Source organism: Oncorhynchus kisutch, linkage group LG20 (assembly GCF_002021735.2).
Source record: "Oncorhynchus kisutch isolate 150728-3 linkage group LG20, Okis_V2, whole genome shotgun sequence".
Classification (NCBI taxonomy): Eukaryota; Metazoa; Chordata; class Actinopteri; order Salmoniformes; family Salmonidae; genus Oncorhynchus; species Oncorhynchus kisutch.
In genome coordinates this window covers 49,732,771-49,751,544 of record NC_034193.2, presented here as the reverse complement: position 1 = coordinate 49,751,544, position 18,774 = coordinate 49,732,771, and the positions used below count along the sequence as shown (strand labels likewise).

The following is an 18,774-nucleotide window of genomic DNA, read 5'->3' as shown; positions in this document are numbered from 1 at the left end:
AGGAGGCAATATTTTCAATCAGAGCTAGTCACACAAAATGAAGGGGTATATGTATCCGTCTTGAGACTCCATCTCAATGCTAAAAAAGGCAACTGCTAACTGGAGTTCAGGGGAACTTACCATCTTTCCAGAGCTCCTGGATAAACGTGTTGGACGAGATGTTAAGCAGTGCTATGACGTTGTCGTTGAGAGGGTCCATGTTCTTTGTCAACCAATTATCAGCATTGTAGTCCACCTACAGACAAAGCACCACACATTTCATGTATTTTTATGTGATCCCTGTGGGAAATGAACCCACAACCTTGTCCCTCTTACCCACTTACTGAGCCACACAGCACCACAAAGATGATAGATACACACCTTTCCAGCGTAGTGGTGCACAGAGAACTCTGTCTTGCTCTTCAGCTGTTTGGGTTTGCTGAACTTGATGTGGCTGGCCTGGGTGTTCATGAGTTTCTCCACGAAGGAGACGTCTGTGGCTTTGGGGAACCAGCACTCCTCATCCAACAGGGCCAGAATACCAGGAGGATTGTTCTGTGGAGAAAACATAACTCAAATTAATATTTTCCTGGTTTCTTAATATATCTACGAAAGGTTTCCAGGACACAGATTAAGCCTAGCACTGAACTAAAAAGCTCTCAATGTAGAATCTACCTGAGAATACTATTTAGTCAAGGACTAGTCTTAATCTGTATCTATTTAATGTCTTGAATGCATACATTTTACACCTAAAGAGTGTTTACAGTCTTCCCACTCACCGGCCTCTCAATGAGCTCAATGCAGGGCTGCAGGTCCAGGCCGAAGTCGATGAAGCTCCACTCAATGCCCTCCCTCTGGTACTCCTCCTGCTCCAGAACGAACATGGTGTGGTTGAACAGCTGCTGCAGCCTCTCGTTGGTGTAGTTGATGCACAGCTGCTCAAAGGAGTTATCCTGCAAGAGAAGGGAGAGAAGAAGAAGACAGTGTGGTGTGCCACAGGGTTGTGTGCTAGGCCCCCCAAGTCTTTTCCTTCATCTTAATAGCTCAGCTTTGACGTATAGCATGTGGCCCAAGTCTTACCCAAGATATTGTACAAACAACCTTATGAATCCTTCCATGCAATCATATGAATCCCCTCACTCACCTCAAAGATCTCAAAGCCAGCAATGTCGAGGATGCCCAAGAAGGATGCTCCCTGGCGTTTGGTCTTGTCCAGAGCCTTGTTGACCCTAGCTAGCAGCCAGCGGAACAGACGCTCGTACATAGCCTTGGCCAAGGCCTCGATGGCAAAGTCAGCCTGGAGGAAACAGAATAATATATGGATAACTGAAAACTAAACATAGTTTTAAACTGTCTCAAATTCAGCCCAGCAGTATGGCCTATTCCTGGACAAAAAAAACAGTGGAGATTCTCCTTTGAATATGTTTTTTAGTCCAGGAGATAAAATCTGAGTCTGGGAAACAGGTGAGCAGGACTGTCTGAATTTCAGCCTGCCAAAGCAACATGTACCTGCTCTTTGGTCTGGGCCTTCTGCACCACCTCTCTGCCCACTTTGATGCGAGGCGTGAGGATGGCTCTGGTGAAGTCTACCACGTTGATGCCCTGGAGATGGCACACCTTCTGAGCCGCTGGAGAGGTAAGAAACAAAGACCCAGAAAGAAAGTAGATGTGATATGGTCCTACACATTAATAACATACAGCATGTACTACATTTAATATAAGTGGCATAATACATACCATATTCATAGCACAACATGTACTACTACTATAACATACCATGTCAAATATATACATAACTTGTGCACTATCTGCCATCTCATGTCCTCATCTAACCTGTGTTGTCAGGCATGGTGGCCTGCTCCTGGTTCCTCTCCTTCTTGAACTCTATGTTTCCCAACTGCAGCACCGTGGAACACACCTTCAGGATGCCTAGAGGACACAGACAGCACAGAGAGTACAGGTCAACTACAGTAAGTACAGGGACAAATGAAAATGCCATGTCAGCCTAGCTAGTCAGTCACCATTAGCTATCTAAGATCTTCACACCTAGTTTACTGTGTCTAATGTATTTGACGTGCTGATGTAGGGCCACCGGATTATCCTGACCTTGAAGAAAAAACCCTAGACCCAAGTCATAGCCTGGTTATTCCTGAAAGTTCTATAACATTTACAGTATGGTGTAACCGCCCTAGTAATAAAGAGTTTGTTGTGATTGAATAGAATGGCCCTGGACTGTTGCCTACCTATCCCCTCATCCTCAGTGAGGGCTATGCATGGTCTCATGCAGGACTTGTTAAGGTGATTGAATAATTGATTGATGTATCAATTCATTTATTAGTTGATTCAATTAACGAATAGGTTGATTGATAGATAAACTACCCATCTTCTTGTTCTCGGTGAGGCCCATGAATCCATTTATCAAATCAACAAATCACCACAAAGTCCTACATGTGGCCATGAACATCATTTATTGATTGATACAGTACCGGTCCTCTCTTCCTCAGTGATACCCATGATGTTCATGGCCTCCATGGTCTCCTCGTACATCTCGTCGTCCTGCTGGCCCGAGATCGAGACATGGCCCGCAATCAGGAAACGGTAGGCGCTGAAGTTCTCCAGCAGAAGCTCCTCTGGAATGACAATGATTCAGTGTGTTCAATTTTGACAGTTCTAGAAATTCTAGCTCTAAGTTCAATCACGTACAGGAGTGCATCTGGAAGAACAACGGTTGAGGGTTTTCATTGATGGAGTGGAGAGTCCTAGAAATTCTAGCTCTGCATTATCAAGAAATAATCATATTTGATTGTGTACAGAATGATTCTGCTTCTGGTTGTCTGCGGTCAATGAGATGAAGTGGGACTTCCACAACTGCCTGTCCTGCAGTACAGATTAAATCTCCTACTCTCCTCCACCATGACAATCATCGGGTTGATCAGGAACCCTGACCTAAATCTAAAATGGCACCCTATTCCCTACAGAGTGCACTACTTTTGACCAGAAGAGCCCTATGGACCCTGGTCAAATGTAATGCACTACCTAGGGAATAGGGAACACAACCCAGATCTTACCGCGTAGCTTGTCCTTGACCCCAGCCACCATGTAGTAGAAGATGTGGAAGGCTCTCTCGGTCTTGGCCTGTCTGATACAACGAGACTTCTCCAGCAGGTCTGAGAACAGCCGTTAAGGATATACATTCTAATGCTCTGGACGGAGTTAAGTTTATGCCTGAGAGGAAAACAGCCTAAAGAAAACGCATTTACAAACTAGCTTGTCTACTTTGTCATCTTACAGTGAACATACACGGTGAACTATAAACAGAATATACATTGTATGACACTGGAGCTTCATTATCTCAATTTCTGACACGTTCTTGGCAACCTGTATGTGATAACATGGACGGTTCAGCACCCTGTACCTACAGTATGTATGAACCTTTACAAACAGGGCTCTGTGCCAAAACATCTTTAAACAACATGACCAAATACATCATTCCAACCTAAACATTTCTTATCTCATCATTCCATTCCACAGGAACTCAGAGTTATTGGAGTGACAGCACTTTTTAGACTGTCAGTGTGCAGATGCCAACGACCTCCCCCAGTGTTTACCGTCGGTCACAGGAGAACCCATGACACTTCTAACAGGAATGTGTCAACAGTCCAATACCGCAGGTTTGGGTCTGGGTTCCTGTTCAAACACAGGAGTCCCAGGAGCTTTTGTAGCTGTTTTCCCAAGGTAGTGAACACAAAGAACAGCTTTTCTGAACCTGGATCCCCCCGTTTAGAGTTAGTGTGTAACACAGTGTCAGGATACAGGTCTCAATGTTGGCTCCCACAATGTAGCCAGTCACATCAAAGTTGATGCGGATGAATTTACCCTAAAGGGAACAGGCACACCAGGATTACAGTAGGTCATATGTTACACAACGAGGTACCGTATACATCAACTGTCAGATGACTGTTAAATAACACAAGACAATATATGGGTCACTATGCCTAATTACACGAATCAAGAGCTTGAATTAATGAATTGATGAATGTAAAAGTGGACACTACTCGGTGACCCGCCTCAAATACTCCAGGCCTACGCGTCTGCGAAAGGTGAACTCACAAATCGTGAAGAGTTGTCATTTTTGATGGTCTTGGCGTTCCCGAAGGCCTCCAGGATGGGGTTAGCCTGCAGAAGCTGCTTTTCCAGCTCCCCCTGGACAAAACAACATAACGACAAACATTAAACTAAATGTCACATTGTTTGTGAATAGAGTAGTCAAATAAAAGGCTGGAACAGCAGCACAAGCCCTATGAAAGTCAATTGAAAAAAAGAACATTTTCTAAAGATAGATCCTAAAAATAAAGAAAACCCAGTTGTTTTCAACAGTTTGGACTCCTATATCATCATCTCTACACTGTGTATATCTACACCGTGACTGGGCCTAATAGCATTATAACTGAGCGGACAGCACCTACAACTCCAGAACATCTAATCCCCTATTAGTCTCTATGCACTGAGGACACGTGTCCTACCAACATGACTTATTTCACTACCAATCTGCCTCAAACTGAGACAACCAGGGCCTGATTGTTTAAATGAGGCCCACTAGAGTGTTCACTGGCTGGGCCAGGGGAAGGATGTGAAGAGGGAGTGGCTGGAGGTGGTAGATTCAGAGTGTTGCTGGTCTGGAGGTGGTAGATTCAGAGTGTTGCCGGTCTGGAGAGGGGCCAGAGCAGAGGGTGGCGATGGGAGTGTGTGCTAGTTGGTAGGCAGTGGGTCTGTTCCAGGTCCGCAGACATGACAGGATTGTTATTTCTATAGAAAAGGTGCTTCCTAGAAATCAAATATTTTGTATTTCTCTAGGCTTTGTACAGATCTGATAATATGCAGTTTGATCAAAGGGCCTGCGTTAGCTTCCTGGCTGGCTGGGTCAGAGGCAGGCATACCCCTGTCAAACACACACACGGAAATGTGCACACAAACACACGTAACAATGCTCCTCTGGCTTAAGGGGGAGGGGGGAGCAGTGGATGGTTTAACCTCTCCCATCTTGACTAGCCGAGAATGATAGCTTGTTAGCTTATTGTGGTCCTTACACCTGTTTTTTTCTAATGGGTGTTTTTAGACTGGAGAGTTGAAACCAGGCCAATGTTGTGCAAAACCACAGGGCAAATGAATGTAAATGAGGTAAATGATTTGACTGGAGTTCAGAGGTGTCCGTCACATGCCTTTCAGATCTAGATCTATGAGAAAACTACTTGATGATAACACATCAGCCAAATCTTCTTATTGACAAATTCCCAGTAAGATAAAGATAAACCTCACCCAAGTTCTGAAACCGAATGAGTTACTGGTACTTGAGTGAAAAGAGAGTAGCAACCAGATACTTTACATTTCAGCAGGGAAAAGGCCCTGCTCGCTTCAGACAGCCACTGAGAGAAAGAGAGAGAAGAGACAGAAAAACAAAGGGAAAGAAAGAGCGAGGGGAAATGACAGATGACAGGAAGGATCAGTCATTAATAGGCTGTTGAAATGGAGAGATAAAGGAGGAGAGGAGGAAGGAGAAGAGAGACACATTCTAGTTCTAAAGCAGATGTAAGTTCACTGCTGGTGATAGGCTTCTAAAAAATGAATTACATTCTAATCTCCACACTAGCATACTACTTAGAATGCATGGCCAATACATCGCTTCATACTAAGTAACCACTGGGCAGACGTCAATTCAACGTCTATTCCACATTGGTTCAATGTAATTTAATTGAAATGACGTGGAAATGGCGTTGATTCAACCAGTGTGTGCCCAGTGGGTAGTAGAGAAGGCTGGACAATGAAATTGGGCTTCACTGCATCTCCTGAAGTTCTTGAGGGGTAATGGCAAAGAAAAACATTTTGACCCTTGACCCCCCCCCAATCCGTACCCCCCTACTATTTGAATCTCACTCAGGCATGATTCTGACAGAGAGCTGTCTGAAAATGCAAATAAATAAAAAAATCAGGGGCGAAGAGAGACCTGGCTGTTGTGATGAAAAGGTCAGAGATCACAAGGTCACGTGTAGGTCACATGGTGTCTGAAACTCCACACTAGTGCAAATCATCAAAAGTGGTAGAACAACTACTGTGTAACGGAGGAGCAAGAAGCCGCCACAACGGCCACAGGACAAAATGGCGGGTGGTGGATGTTAGGATTAGGGGATGAGGTAGGGGGGTTCGGTGACAGGACATGATGTCGTTTGATAGACAGGAAAAGGTAGATGGACATGCTCACACTGTGCTCTGTTTATCTGTGATGATCTGTGGTGGTGGTTAACCATTTCAATGCCGGGCTCCAACCCCAGGCAGTGAAAGAGTGTTTTTGGAAAACCATGGACGACATAACAATAACAACCAAACTCAGGGGGAATATAAAGTAAATTGACATATTATCTACCATTTTGTATTTGGATGAGAGGGCTGAATGTTAATTCTTTTTTAAATCACTACTATCATGCAGTTTTTAGTTGTGAGGTCCATAACTGGTAATATCAGGAAGTTATGAGCACACTGTTCTACAATGGGGATATGGGATGATATTGCTCATGTTATAGTACATTTGAAATGTATTATTTTGAGCTCAACAACAAAGGAGATGGGGAACTTGATAGGAGGGGGATCTTGTCAGAAATATATTTGTTACTACAAAAAACCTGTCAGTGAGCCACTCTCACATGCAATCCTTAATTCTAGGAGAAAACACGCATACACCACACGCAAAACACACTTGGGTCATTCCCTTTTTTACTCACGTGGACAAATGCTCCTGGCTGTGTCTATTTGGAGGAAATTGCGGTACAGAATTATCATTCAACGGGGCAGTTTCCTCACACATTGGCCAAGTCTCCCTTAGAGCATGGAAACCGGCTTGGGGAGGTCCCCACTTTTGACACACAATAGCCACTTGTCATTGACGGCACAATGGCAAAAACGATACAAAAAACATTGCAGTTTGCAGTATACTTACAGCACTGGTGTCCTTCTTGCCTTTGTGAGAAGAGGCCACTAGAGCCAGATACTGGATGACCTTCTTGGTGTTCTCAGTCTTACCCGCACCAGACTCCCCACTGGAGAGCAGGAGACACGGGTTAGAGAGAGAGAGAGAGAGAGAGAGAAGGGGGGGGGGGGGGGACAGAGAGAGAGGGGGGGGGGAACAGAGAGAGCGAGAAGAGCGAGAGAACAGAGAGAACAGAGAGAGCGAGGGTGGGGGGAACAGAAAGAGAGGGGGGGCAGAGGGAGAGAGTTAAAGAAAGAGTTTGAGATAGAAAAACAGAGGGTGAGCAAGAGAGAGAGATGAGAGAGAGGGAAAACAGAACTGACAGGTTGTTCACAGTTGAATAACGCACTTTAATTAAACCGTGAACCACGTGAGTGACTGAGTGAAATAACATCAACTCCCAAGCACAATGTTATTGCCATTGTCCAAAGTAACGTAATGCCATCCAACCTCTTCCTGTGTGCCTCTAACAAAGATTAGCCCTACCCTACTGCTTTATACCATGATGAAAGGAAACTAAAGGGTCAGACTGACCCACTACCAGACCAGGGGGTCCACGGAAAGGTCAGATAACCTGGAAAGACCCATGTACATGGAAGGCAGATCCAGGTAAAACATAATCCCTAATCCAGTGTATCTGAGGTTTAAGGAAGACAAAGGCAGGGTACAAATGTATGACATATCCTACAGCTCTAAACCAGAAGGCCAAGGGTGGGTATTGGACATATTTAACAGAGGTAGGAAACTACAGAAGGATGAGGGAGAGTAGTTTATTGGCCTTTGATCTCTAGATGCTGGAGACGCCAACCGCAATGCTGCTATCTGAATGATCCCAGCCTAGCGTCCAGCTGGCTCCAACAACTCCATAAAAAGAGAGGTGTTTGTAAGATCCACCAGCGGCTGTCTGTCATTGGGCCGACAGGAATCTAGCCAGTATCCACCATAAAGATGTAAGCTCTTAATTTGACGTATATTGTCATGGCAAAATAATAATTTTAACGTTTAGTCCATAATGTTGCTTGATCAGTGGTTAGGCTATTAGCGGACACAAAAGTAGACTACATGAAAAGTGCAATACTGTTAATATAACTGTTAGTGCGGGTTGTCAGTGAATTTATGGTCAATCACAAAGCTCATCTGCCTTTCCTGAGGTGCAGGAAAATTCTCAACAATAAAAGTGTGATCAAATTAAGATCCTACATCTGTACCTCATCTCACCATGTCACTCACACTATACAAGGTCGTAACCTCATACTACAGCATATACTGTACATCAGGTCGGATTCGCACTCTCCTAAGAAAACCTACATTCGTCATGAATGTTATCATAAAATTCTGTCATAACATTCATATCTCACCGAAATACAACAGACCAAGCTCACATCAGGCCCAACATTAACTGTCATACAAAAACCTAAAAATCACACTACACCAACTCTGTGCATCAACACACACAGGCCTCAACTCACACACCACTTACAGCGTCACTCCTTACACCAAGTCTAGAACAACACTACCCAGGCCTCAACACATTGTAAAAGCACAGAACTCCATAATCCTTGAAAATATCCTCTGAGACCTATAAGCCCTGAGACAGAGACCTCACATTCTGTATATCTAGTGAAGGGATTCCTCTTCTAACAGTTTGTCTTAAACCATCCCAGGGTCAGGGTGGTCACCGTGGATCACTGGTCTGGATGGCTGGTCCTGGGCTTTGGCCCTTTTCATTCCAAACCTGGGTTCAAATGCTATTCAAAATCATTTAAAACACGTTGTCTGTGCTTGATTGAGCCTGGATTATTGGACATAACTTGAATAATTCCAAAACAGTCAACCCCCGCCCATCTGGCACTCCAGGCAGAATAGAGCAACCACTCAAAGTATTTGAAAGAAAAGAGTTTGAATAGCATTTGAACCCAGGTCTGGTTCTCTTTTGGAAATGATGCTCGGTCTCTTACCACACTCCAATTCTTGTAAAGAGAAAGAGATGACCCCATATAAATGAGATGTCAAGACCCCAAGCAAGGATTTAGTGAGCTATGTGGCTACTTCCTATGCATTGTGGGATTGTGAGGAGATTGTGAGGAGAAATTCAGCAATGGAATGGGAAACTGCAGTGTGTGTCTGTGTATAACATGTTATTGTCAACATACCACACCCTGACAGCAGTCCATTAGCTCGTGTTTTGTCTATGTTCACACTTATGTGAAACGCATCTTACAAAACCATTTATAAGAGTCTGTCACAAAGCCTACACAATGCTGTTATAAACAGCGCCCTCATATAAATGCTATTACATTGTCATAAATGCAATTCAAATCTCTAGACTTCAAAAGATGGTCCAGTACATTGTTTGCCGCCATACAGATGTAGGATCTTAATTTGAGAGTTTTCTACAGCGGGAAAATTTTCCAGCAGCAACAGGAAATGTGAATTATTATGTGGATTATAATTAATGGACATTTTTGTAGACGTTGATACATTTTCATATGGGAAAATCAAGTTTGAAATGTCAGTGTAAATTACAAACTTCAGAACTTTTTAAACCTAAAAAAAAACACTACAAACTTTACATTTCCTGCATTGTAGAAAAATGATCCTGCACCAGGGTGATCAAATTAAGATCCAACATCTGTATTTGACTATGTATGCCATGACGTGTGCTATGTCATGTTTATCAATATACAAAGTAATGCTATCGTCACCAGGTCAAACACCTGTCTGCTATGGCGACAACACAGTCGGTCCCTGGTTCATATGTTTTTACAATACATCAGTGTCATTTCACACACACTCAGGGAGCATGTCATTCCCCGTAGCATATGTTTCGCCTATATATGGATAGAGAGCATGCTTATACCTAGCTGACCCAACTAGGAGGTTCATTTTTTTTCCAAAAGCTCCCAGGTTTTTCAGAATTCCCTGTTGGAAGATGTCCTCTCTGATATTTCCTTACCGATTCCAGGAATCTTTCAACCGGGATTTTGGAAAAACATGGGGGAAACATTAGGAACACTTCTGGAATTTTGAAACCCTATAGCTCCAAACTTCCCTGCTTCCATCCACAACCCTACTGCATTACTGACCTCCCATTCCCTGACTACAACAAACAAACAGGAAAATGAAACCCCACTTCTCCAAATAAGCCTCCTCTGGTAAATTGTTCAGGCAAAACTTCAGGAAGTGAGTCGATTTGATCAGAGAATGCTGCATCCTGGCATCAACCGGTTTAGAAGGAGCCCGGAACTCCAGGGCAGTCTACTTTAGACAGGGACCCTCCCATTTCCTCTACTGGGTACACTGGAGGCTTGACAGGAAAGGTGCTCTGACTTACTGTAGAGTAGGGCTTACTGTAAATAGGCACGAGACAAACATGCCAAGAGGTGCTGAAGTGTATTGGGTTTTGTTATGTGTAGTAGACCTGACTAGCTAAAACCCCTAGAACTAGGGCCTGAATGTGTGGCCTGACAACACCTAGTCTATATAGTAACTAGAATGAGACAAGAGATTCCATTTCTCTCCCTAAGTCCCAGAGAGATTCTCAATAATTGCTCTGCAATAAGTAAACAAACAAAATGGAGCCCAAACAAAAAATTATCTGTCTTTATAATCAGGACAGGGCACACTTCCTGTCTCTGAGAGGAGCGAGGGGAGGAGAGGAGAAAGGAGAGAAGAAAAGAGAGGAGAAGAGAAGTGCTCTAACCCCTAACCCCACAACTCCCTGGATAATGGTTCCCACAACAGGATCTTAATTTGATCACTATTTTGTTGCTTAGCATTTTCATGCACAGCAGGAAATGCTAACTTGTAGTGTATTTGAGTTTTCAAAGTTTTCAAATTTCCACTTCAGAAATTTCAGACTTTATTTGCCATAAACAAAACGTATCAACCCCTGCATAAATGTTTATTATAAGCCACATAATAATTCACATTTCTTGATGCTGCAGGATTATTCTCCAGCTGTAGCAAACTGTCTCAAATTAAAATCCTACATCTGTATGACATGAGCATGTCAGCTAAGATTCACCAAAATACCCACAGAACTTCCTGTCATCCTTATTGTCAAACCAATCAGACATGTCACCATAGTTGTCCCCCAAAGTGTTCATTCCCACCAGACAGACCACAGTGTGTTAGGGTAGTGCAGTAGCAGGCTGGAAAAAGGTCATGTTGATGTTAGAGGTATCTCATTTGTTTAACTGTGGCTGTGTTTGAAATGGCTCCCTATTCATCATGTAGTGCACTACTTTTGACCAGGGCACATAGGGCCCATAGGGAATAGGATGCCATTTCAGACACAGTGTGTGTTTATGTAACCCATAGGTTACATAACTGTTCCATCTTCAACACCCCACCCCCCCTGTCCAACCATGTGACGTCTAGGAAAAATGTGGGGAGAAAAACAAGGTGTATTTTAGGATCAAATGTACTGTATAGTGTGAAGTGTAGTGGATAGTGTAAAGTGTCAAATGTAAAAATAAAAACCACAACATTTTACTCACGTGCAAAGAATGGACTGGTCCTCACGATCTGCAGAAAAAATACAAATCCTGATGTCAGTATAGAGTTGCTCATACATGCACACGTGCAGTATGAAGACGGGCATCTGACATCAGTACACCATATAGTAGAACAATTGGATTGGTTAATCAAGATGTGTTTTCCTGGTCCTGGTAAGAGCATGGTGCTTGCAACGCCAAGGTTGTGGGTTCAATTCCCACTAGGGCCACAAATTCAAAAACATACTCACTGCACTTTAAGTTGCTTTAGCATGATATATCTATTAATCATATACAGTATGGGTATGTTTATCTGCTACCTGTTCATTTGGACAGTATTTCATTTTAATAACTCTTCCTGTATTTCGGTAGTGGTGCTCCTGAGTAATTACTGAGCGATGACGTTCTGTTGTTTCTTGTCTCGATGTACAGTGCAGTCCTCAGATCACACACAGCCTATCATATGAAACATACACTTTAGGACTCCAGAGAAATCAACCAAGCGTTCACATCTTTGTACAGCCATATGTGTTGAACCTTTGTACAAACAGGGCACGAGTTGAATCATCTGCTCAAGTGAGAAATTGGTAGGGCTTTCTCTTGCCTAAATCATGAAAGCAAGACAAAATTTTTTTTTTTTTTACTTTGATTTTGAAAAATAAATATGTCCACCTGATGACTATCAATTCCTGATATGTGATCCCAAAAAATAGACTACGTCACAAATCCTAGGAAAATACTTTAGGTCCATGTAGGGACATAACGAAACAGTATCCCCCTTTAAAACGCTAGACAGGGTGTGTATGTGCTTGTGTGTGTCTGGAGTCTGGGGAATGCGGTTTAGGAGAAAAAGACCATTTGGATATTATTAGTTCAATTATCAAGTTAAAGTATTTGGAGCCCAGTGCAATCTAAACATGACCTGTGTGAAACAGCGTGAGGGGGGGATTGGAGGGAGAGAAAGCGGAAGGAGAGCGAGAAAGAGAGCAGCAGAGAGGGTAAGTTAATCCCCCTGTGCATTATCCTTATCTGCTAATAGAAAGCCCATGGCTCGTATGTTGTGTCATTTAGCGTAACTCCTCAAAGATTGAAATCTCTCCGTACTGGCCATCATTCCCATCCCTGGTCCTACTGGGCATGTACTACACTAGGCTACACTAGCCAGGCTAGCCTGTATGGCTTCGCTCAGGCTGGAAAGAACCAAGCGCTAGGATGCTATTCCTCATTTTGGACATGACTTGGCAGTGGGCTAGGTTCCATTCCACGCACAGCAAAATGCTGTCTGTTCCCCTTTCTTCCTAATTAAGGCACAGAGGGGAGAGAGGGAGAGGGGAATCCAGGGTTGTGCAGCATTTCCAAACACGCTCAAAACAGATTCAAACACAAGACACCAAATGTAACTGAGCCAGGGAGTAGAACCTCAAGGGGGAACGCCAAACAGGGTAGGGGCCAATCTGAAATGGCACCCTATTTTCTACTGCAAAGCGAGATAAATACAATACAGAGAGCGAGACAGAGAGGGAGTCCCCCAAATTACAATTGGTTTAAAGGGAAAATTCCAAGGTCACTCTAGTCTCATCCCAATCACGAGTTCACCAGAGAGAAAGCCAAGACCTGTCACCAAATCACTGTCAAACAGAACATTTCATATAAGAGTTGTATATAAATTCCCCTTATGACAATGGCATTGAAAAAAACAAAGTTTCAATCGTCATCCAAATCATCCTCACCAGCTGAAACTTTTTACACAAAACCCAAATCGCATGAGAACTTACCATCTCTATTCCCTTCAAACTTCAAAGACCAGGCAGGGCAAATTTCTAAGCCTTTGTGAAGGAATGCGAGTCTTCCCAGGAGAGATGAGAGCCAAGATTTCACAGAATTGTCAGAGACTGATTGTAGATAACCCTGTTAAGACACTTAAGAAAGTGTAGACTCCGTAAGACTATTATTTAAGACTTATCATGTAGCAGACAGGCAAGGCTGTGTCTGGTCAAAAGTCCTGCACTACATACAGTGCATTCGGACTGGATTATATTGTTTTTCCCCTTAATCACTCTACACACAATACCCCATAATGACAAAGCAAAAACTGTTTTTTTATACATTTTTGCAGACTCTTTACTCAGTATCTTGTTGAAACACCTTTGGCAGTGATTACAGCCTCAAGTCTTCTTGGGTATAATGCTACAAGCTTAGCACAAAGTATCTCCCATTCCTCTGCAGATCCTCTCAAGCTCTGAGAGGTTGGATGGGGAGCGTCGCTGCACAGCTATTTTCAAGTCTCTCCAAAGATGTTTCGATCGGGGTTCAAGTCCGGGCTCTGGCTGGGCCACTCAAGGACATTCAGAGACATTCTTCTCCCCCATAGCTCAGTTTGGCTCTAGGAAGATTCTCTGGTTCCAAACTTCTTCCATTTAAGAATGATGGAGGCTACTTTATTTTTGAGGACCTTCAATGCTGCAGAAATGTTTTGGTAAGCTTCTCCAGAGCTGTGCCTCAAAACAATCCTAACTCAGAGCTCTATAGACAATTCCTACAAACTCATGGCTTGTTTTTTTGCTCTGACACCCACTGTCAACTGTGGGACTTTATAGAGAGATGTGTGCCTTTCCAAATCATGTCAAATTAATATAATTTACCACAGGTGGAGTCCAATCAAGTTGTAGAAACAGCTCAACAGTGATCAATGGAAACAGGATGCACCTGAGCTCAATTTCGAGTCTCATAGCAAAGGGTCTGAATACTTATGTAAATAAGGTATTTCATTTTCAATACATTTGCAAAAAAATCAAAACCTGTTTTCGCTTTGTCAGTATGGGGTAATGTGTGTAGATTGCTGAGGATTTGTTATTTATTTAATCCATTTTAGAATAAGGCTGTAATGTAACACAATTTGGAAAAAGTCAAGGGGTCTGAATACTTTCCGAATGCACTGTAGGAAATAGGGTGCCATATCAGACACTGCCAGGGTTGTTGATAGTCTTGCTCCTCTTAATGTACATGTAGACCCACGGAGAGATCGCCACGGTGACAGAGCGACACCCCCCCCCCCCCTAAAGGGTTTGTTTGGACCGTACCATTAGTCATTTAGTCATCTACTCTATTCTGTCGTGGGAAATCCTATCAGTCTGTTAACAATAAATACTCCCAACACTCCAATTTAAACATAGCGACAGTAGACAGCGAGCCATTGACCGTCCATCGTCATAATGTTTACTCACGACCCTAGATGCACACACCCCATAGCTGTAGATGTACACACTGACATTTCCTGTGTGTACATGCAATTAAGCTGGTAGATTCCTACACATACAGCATATCAACAGAAAGTTTGAGTCATACACGACACCAGAGATGGGCAGCTTTTGTAGGCCCGCTGAATAAATACAAAATAAGTTGAGTCGGGGTCTTAACTTACTGTTGGGAGTTAGAATAGTAGAACACACAAGGTGCAATTTCGAAATGTTGTTGTGCATCTGCATTTTTTTTGTTCTTGTTATGTCAGTCACTGACAGTCAGCCCATGTCAGCAATATTTTTAAGGGGGGTTAAGATAGCAGCCTAGACTATCTAAACTTATAGTTATCATGGTCGTATTACCGACCGGAGGGCCCCTATTGATTTTGTTAGTCCCTCAGTCAGATATCATATTAAAAACATTTCTCTCCACCCTATGACAAAATGAGTAGAATGGCAGTAAATTTTTGGTGTTTATTCAAATGTGTTTGTTTTTTTGCAAAACTCTATACACTGAGTGTATATACACTGAACAGCTGCTCTTTCCATGACAGACTGACCAGGTGAATCCAAGGTGTTCCTAATATTTGGTATACTCAGTGTATTTTCATTGTCTAGCTGGAATGGCATGTTCGCATCCTGTATATTTGACTGTGATACGTGGTCACCCAAGATGAATACACTCTAAGTTGTTCTGGATAAGAGCATCTGCTAAATGACTAAAATGTTAAATGTAAATGTTTTACATACTCATATTACTGTATTGATTCCTTTTTAAATATTGATGTCACAAATGTATCATTTGTACAGTTTTTAAATAAAAAAAATGTAGTTCTTTGTTACATTTGGCTTTGTAAAACCTAGCAGTACTATTTATTTATCTGAGACTGAGGCAGACAAATATTCTGCAAAAAAACATGATTATTTTTCTCTCTGAAATGAAATGTCTGTCATTGAACAACCCCATTCCATGATTAGACAGTGAAAAAAAACTCATCTCTTTTCATAAGTTCTTTAAGCAATAAAAGCATCCAACATTTCTGAAAATGGATATATAGCGTTTTGGAAAGAAACTCTTCATAAGCACGCCTACACATCTAGCATTTTAAAAGATCTTTACAGCTAGACACACTAAAATGCTGTTTAAATTACTCCACATTTCTCAAAACAGATCAAATCGAGTAATAATCATAGACCAACGTAGATCAAACATAGTGAAGAAAACTAAAAAACATCACTGGTAAAAACATTGAAGTATTTGTTATTCTACTCCAAGGTAGTTATGAACGTGTCAGTGGCTCAATTCATAGATGTATCCAATGAGGGCTTTAACATTCTTGTTGTGTTTTTGTTTAACCTCAACCTGCCTTGTTTCCTGTTCACCTCACAGATCCCCCTAGGAGCTGCGTGCACACACCCACTAATGTGTTAATTCTGACTAAGCTGGAATGTCAAATGCTATCTGACAAGAACCCACAGAACAGCAGGCAGATTCTACGGGAATCCGTTGTGTGTGTGTGTAAATTCAAAGATAATACACACACACACACACACACACACACACAGGCTTAACCTGTGACTTATGAGTGTAAGAAAGTCCATCTAAGATCTAAATCCAAATGATATAAACATGGGGTTTGAAGAGTGACTGATAAAAAGAGAGGATAATCAAGTCAGTGTTTGCGCTCTCCTCTTTGTGATGTATGACTAGAAATGTATCCAGTACTTAAACCGGGTACTACATAATAGGGAACTTGAGCTCGAGTAGGAGTGAGGTGTGTTTCTGCTTGGCCAGCATCACAGGGCTTATTCTAACTTCTCTCATCATGCTGCAGCACTTTGAACAATGGAGAGGGTTGGTTCTTACATCATTTACAATGTGCTTCCAAGGTCATGTTCTGGGAGGACCCCATTGGTCAGAAAATGGTCAAAATGAAGTCTAAAAGGAGAGATGGTGTTGTTTTTTTTCCCCAAGGAGGTGACTATCTGCTCTTTGACTGCAATGTTATGTTCAGTAAAACTCTTTAGACTATCGTGCCAACCTGACCCATATTGTGCCGACTCAGATACATGTGTCACATTCTTTTCACAACTACCGTAAATGAGTAAGCAGGCCAGTGCGATACGTTTGCCTCAGCTTGGCTCAGTGGTGTAAAACTGGTGAAGAGTAACCATGCTGTAGTAGTGACTTGGTAAGGAACGTGGTATGCCAACAAACTTAGCAGAAGAACAACAGCCTTGTCTGCTTCTGCTTTGTGTGGTTATTGATTTGTTTGAGTCAGATCTAAGTTTTGTTGATGCATGGTTAGCAACGCAGTGACTGGCTGTAAAAAAGACAGTCATAGAAGTGTGATAACCACAAAGCCCGTGAGAACATGTTGTTGTATAGTGTCACTTATCGCCGCATAATTGACATGTACTGTCACAAAAGTGATGATCATTTAAATAAACTGTTAACTTTTACTTATAGCTAAAATGTCAAATGTAGAATTTAAAACATAAAAAGGGGCTGATATCTACAATCTGATTAGAATTTACAATAAATTATACAAGTGCTTGAATCAAAGAGGTGAATACAGAAATGTTTGTCTCTGGGAACTTTTGCTTTGGGGCCAAAATGAGTAATTTAAATGGACAGAAATATTGTCAGAAGTTAGCAACTTAAACTTCCATAGTTTATCTTTAATCCTAAAGCAACAGACAGAAAAGGCTAAATGGAGAACACATTTTATTGAAGATTCGAACAGGAACTGTCTTCCGACTTCCTGTCCTCCATCTCTAAAGCCAGATGTCAGTAGGCTCCTCTGAAAATCCCCCAGAATTCTTATAAAATCCTTGGGGTCAACTAGGTCCGCATGACCCCTGACACCACATAACAAAGCCTTGTGGGAAACAGTTGTCCACATCAGGATATTAGCCTCTTGTTCTCTCTCAGTCTTAGCACTGTAGGGGCTAGCCAAGAGCCCTTTACTGGCATTTACTGTAAGCAGAGTTAGCCCATCGTCACCTCGTGTCCAGATTTATCTTTGAATGAGCTACTAAAAGGCTTTTTCTGCTTCAGTTCATTAACTTTTCATTGAAGTAAGCAGTTTTCACATTGTTTTTATGCAGTTTCACAGCCCACATACTTCAGGAAGAGAGGTTTTTGACCATAGAGGGCATTGATAGAGCGTGTAAGGCTATAGTATATTTAAGCAATAAGGTATCTCGGGTGTTTGTTGTATATGGCCCATGTGCTGGTTGGGTCGAGCCCTGAATGCTGATTGGCTTACAGTCGTGGTATATCAGACCATATACCACAGGTATGACGAAACATTCATTTTTAGTGCTCTAATTATGTTGGTAACCAGTTTATAATAGCAATAAGGCACCTCAGGTTTTGTGATATATTGGCCATTTTACCACCCCTCCTCAGGCCTTATTGCTTAATTATATCTCTTGAAGAGTATTGAAGAGCTAGCTATCGTTGAGTTATTGAAAATGTTGTTTTGTTGGTTTGTTGACCTAAAGACAGCTGACACAAGACTGTTGCAATCACTGTTTTGTAGCAGCTGATATTATACAAACCACTTTTAATTCTCCCAAGATAGTAGCTAGCTAGATAGGAAGAATGGCTGTGGTGAGATACCATGGCCCTCAAGCAGGGTTGGGATCTGATCAAATGTCATTCATTTCAGTCAATTCCACAGGTAAATGGAAATTCTAAACACTTCATTTCAGTCAATTGATGGACTGAATTGAATCGACGCCAACCCTGCTTTCCCAAGCAAAGAAGCTAGAGTAACAGGAAGAGGTGTAACTATGAACCTACCTTGCATCATGTTTCTGTAGGCATTGTCAGTGATGGAGTAGATGTGAGGGGGAACTTCGTGGCGTTTCTTCCCTTTGTACATCTCAATGATTTTCTCAGAGTAGATGGGCAGCATCTTGTATGGGTTCACCACTACACAGAACAGGCCAGAGTATGTCTGCAGAGAGAAAACAAGGATGAGCAGGGTTATTATTACACAATAAGGCACCTCTGTGGGTTGTGGTATAT

General features: G+C 42.3%; 1 protein-coding gene across 4 annotated transcripts in view; it reads right to left on the bottom strand.

Moving 5' to 3' along the window:
• Nucleotides 1-18,774, bottom strand: part of myh11a (myosin, heavy chain 11a, smooth muscle) — a 39,070-nt gene that overhangs the window by 14,183 nt on the left and 6,113 nt on the right. For 2 of the 4 annotated variants that reach the window (XM_031799931.1, XM_031799933.1), the window contains 14 exons: nt 18,547-18,703; nt 11,500-11,527; nt 6,968-7,067; nt 6,753-6,776; nt 4,090-4,182; nt 3,793-3,856; nt 3,048-3,146; nt 2,466-2,609; nt 1,813-1,908; nt 1,489-1,607; nt 1,124-1,276; nt 759-932; nt 361-534; nt 121-235 (listed from right to left, as the gene is read on the bottom strand). In XM_031799931.1, coding sequence (XP_031655791.1) covers nt 121-235; nt 361-534; nt 759-932; nt 1,124-1,276; nt 1,489-1,607; nt 1,813-1,908; nt 2,466-2,609; nt 3,048-3,146; nt 3,793-3,856; nt 4,090-4,182; nt 6,753-6,776; nt 6,968-7,067; nt 11,500-11,527; nt 18,547-18,703 — 1,540 coding nt within the window. The remainder of the gene's footprint in view (nt 1-120; nt 236-360; nt 535-758; nt 933-1,123; nt 1,277-1,488; nt 1,608-1,812; nt 1,909-2,465; nt 2,610-3,047; nt 3,147-3,792; nt 3,857-4,089; nt 4,183-6,752; nt 6,777-6,967; nt 7,068-11,499; nt 11,528-18,546; nt 18,704-18,774) is intronic. The other 2 variants (XM_031799932.1, XM_031799934.1) reach the window with 1 other exon arrangement.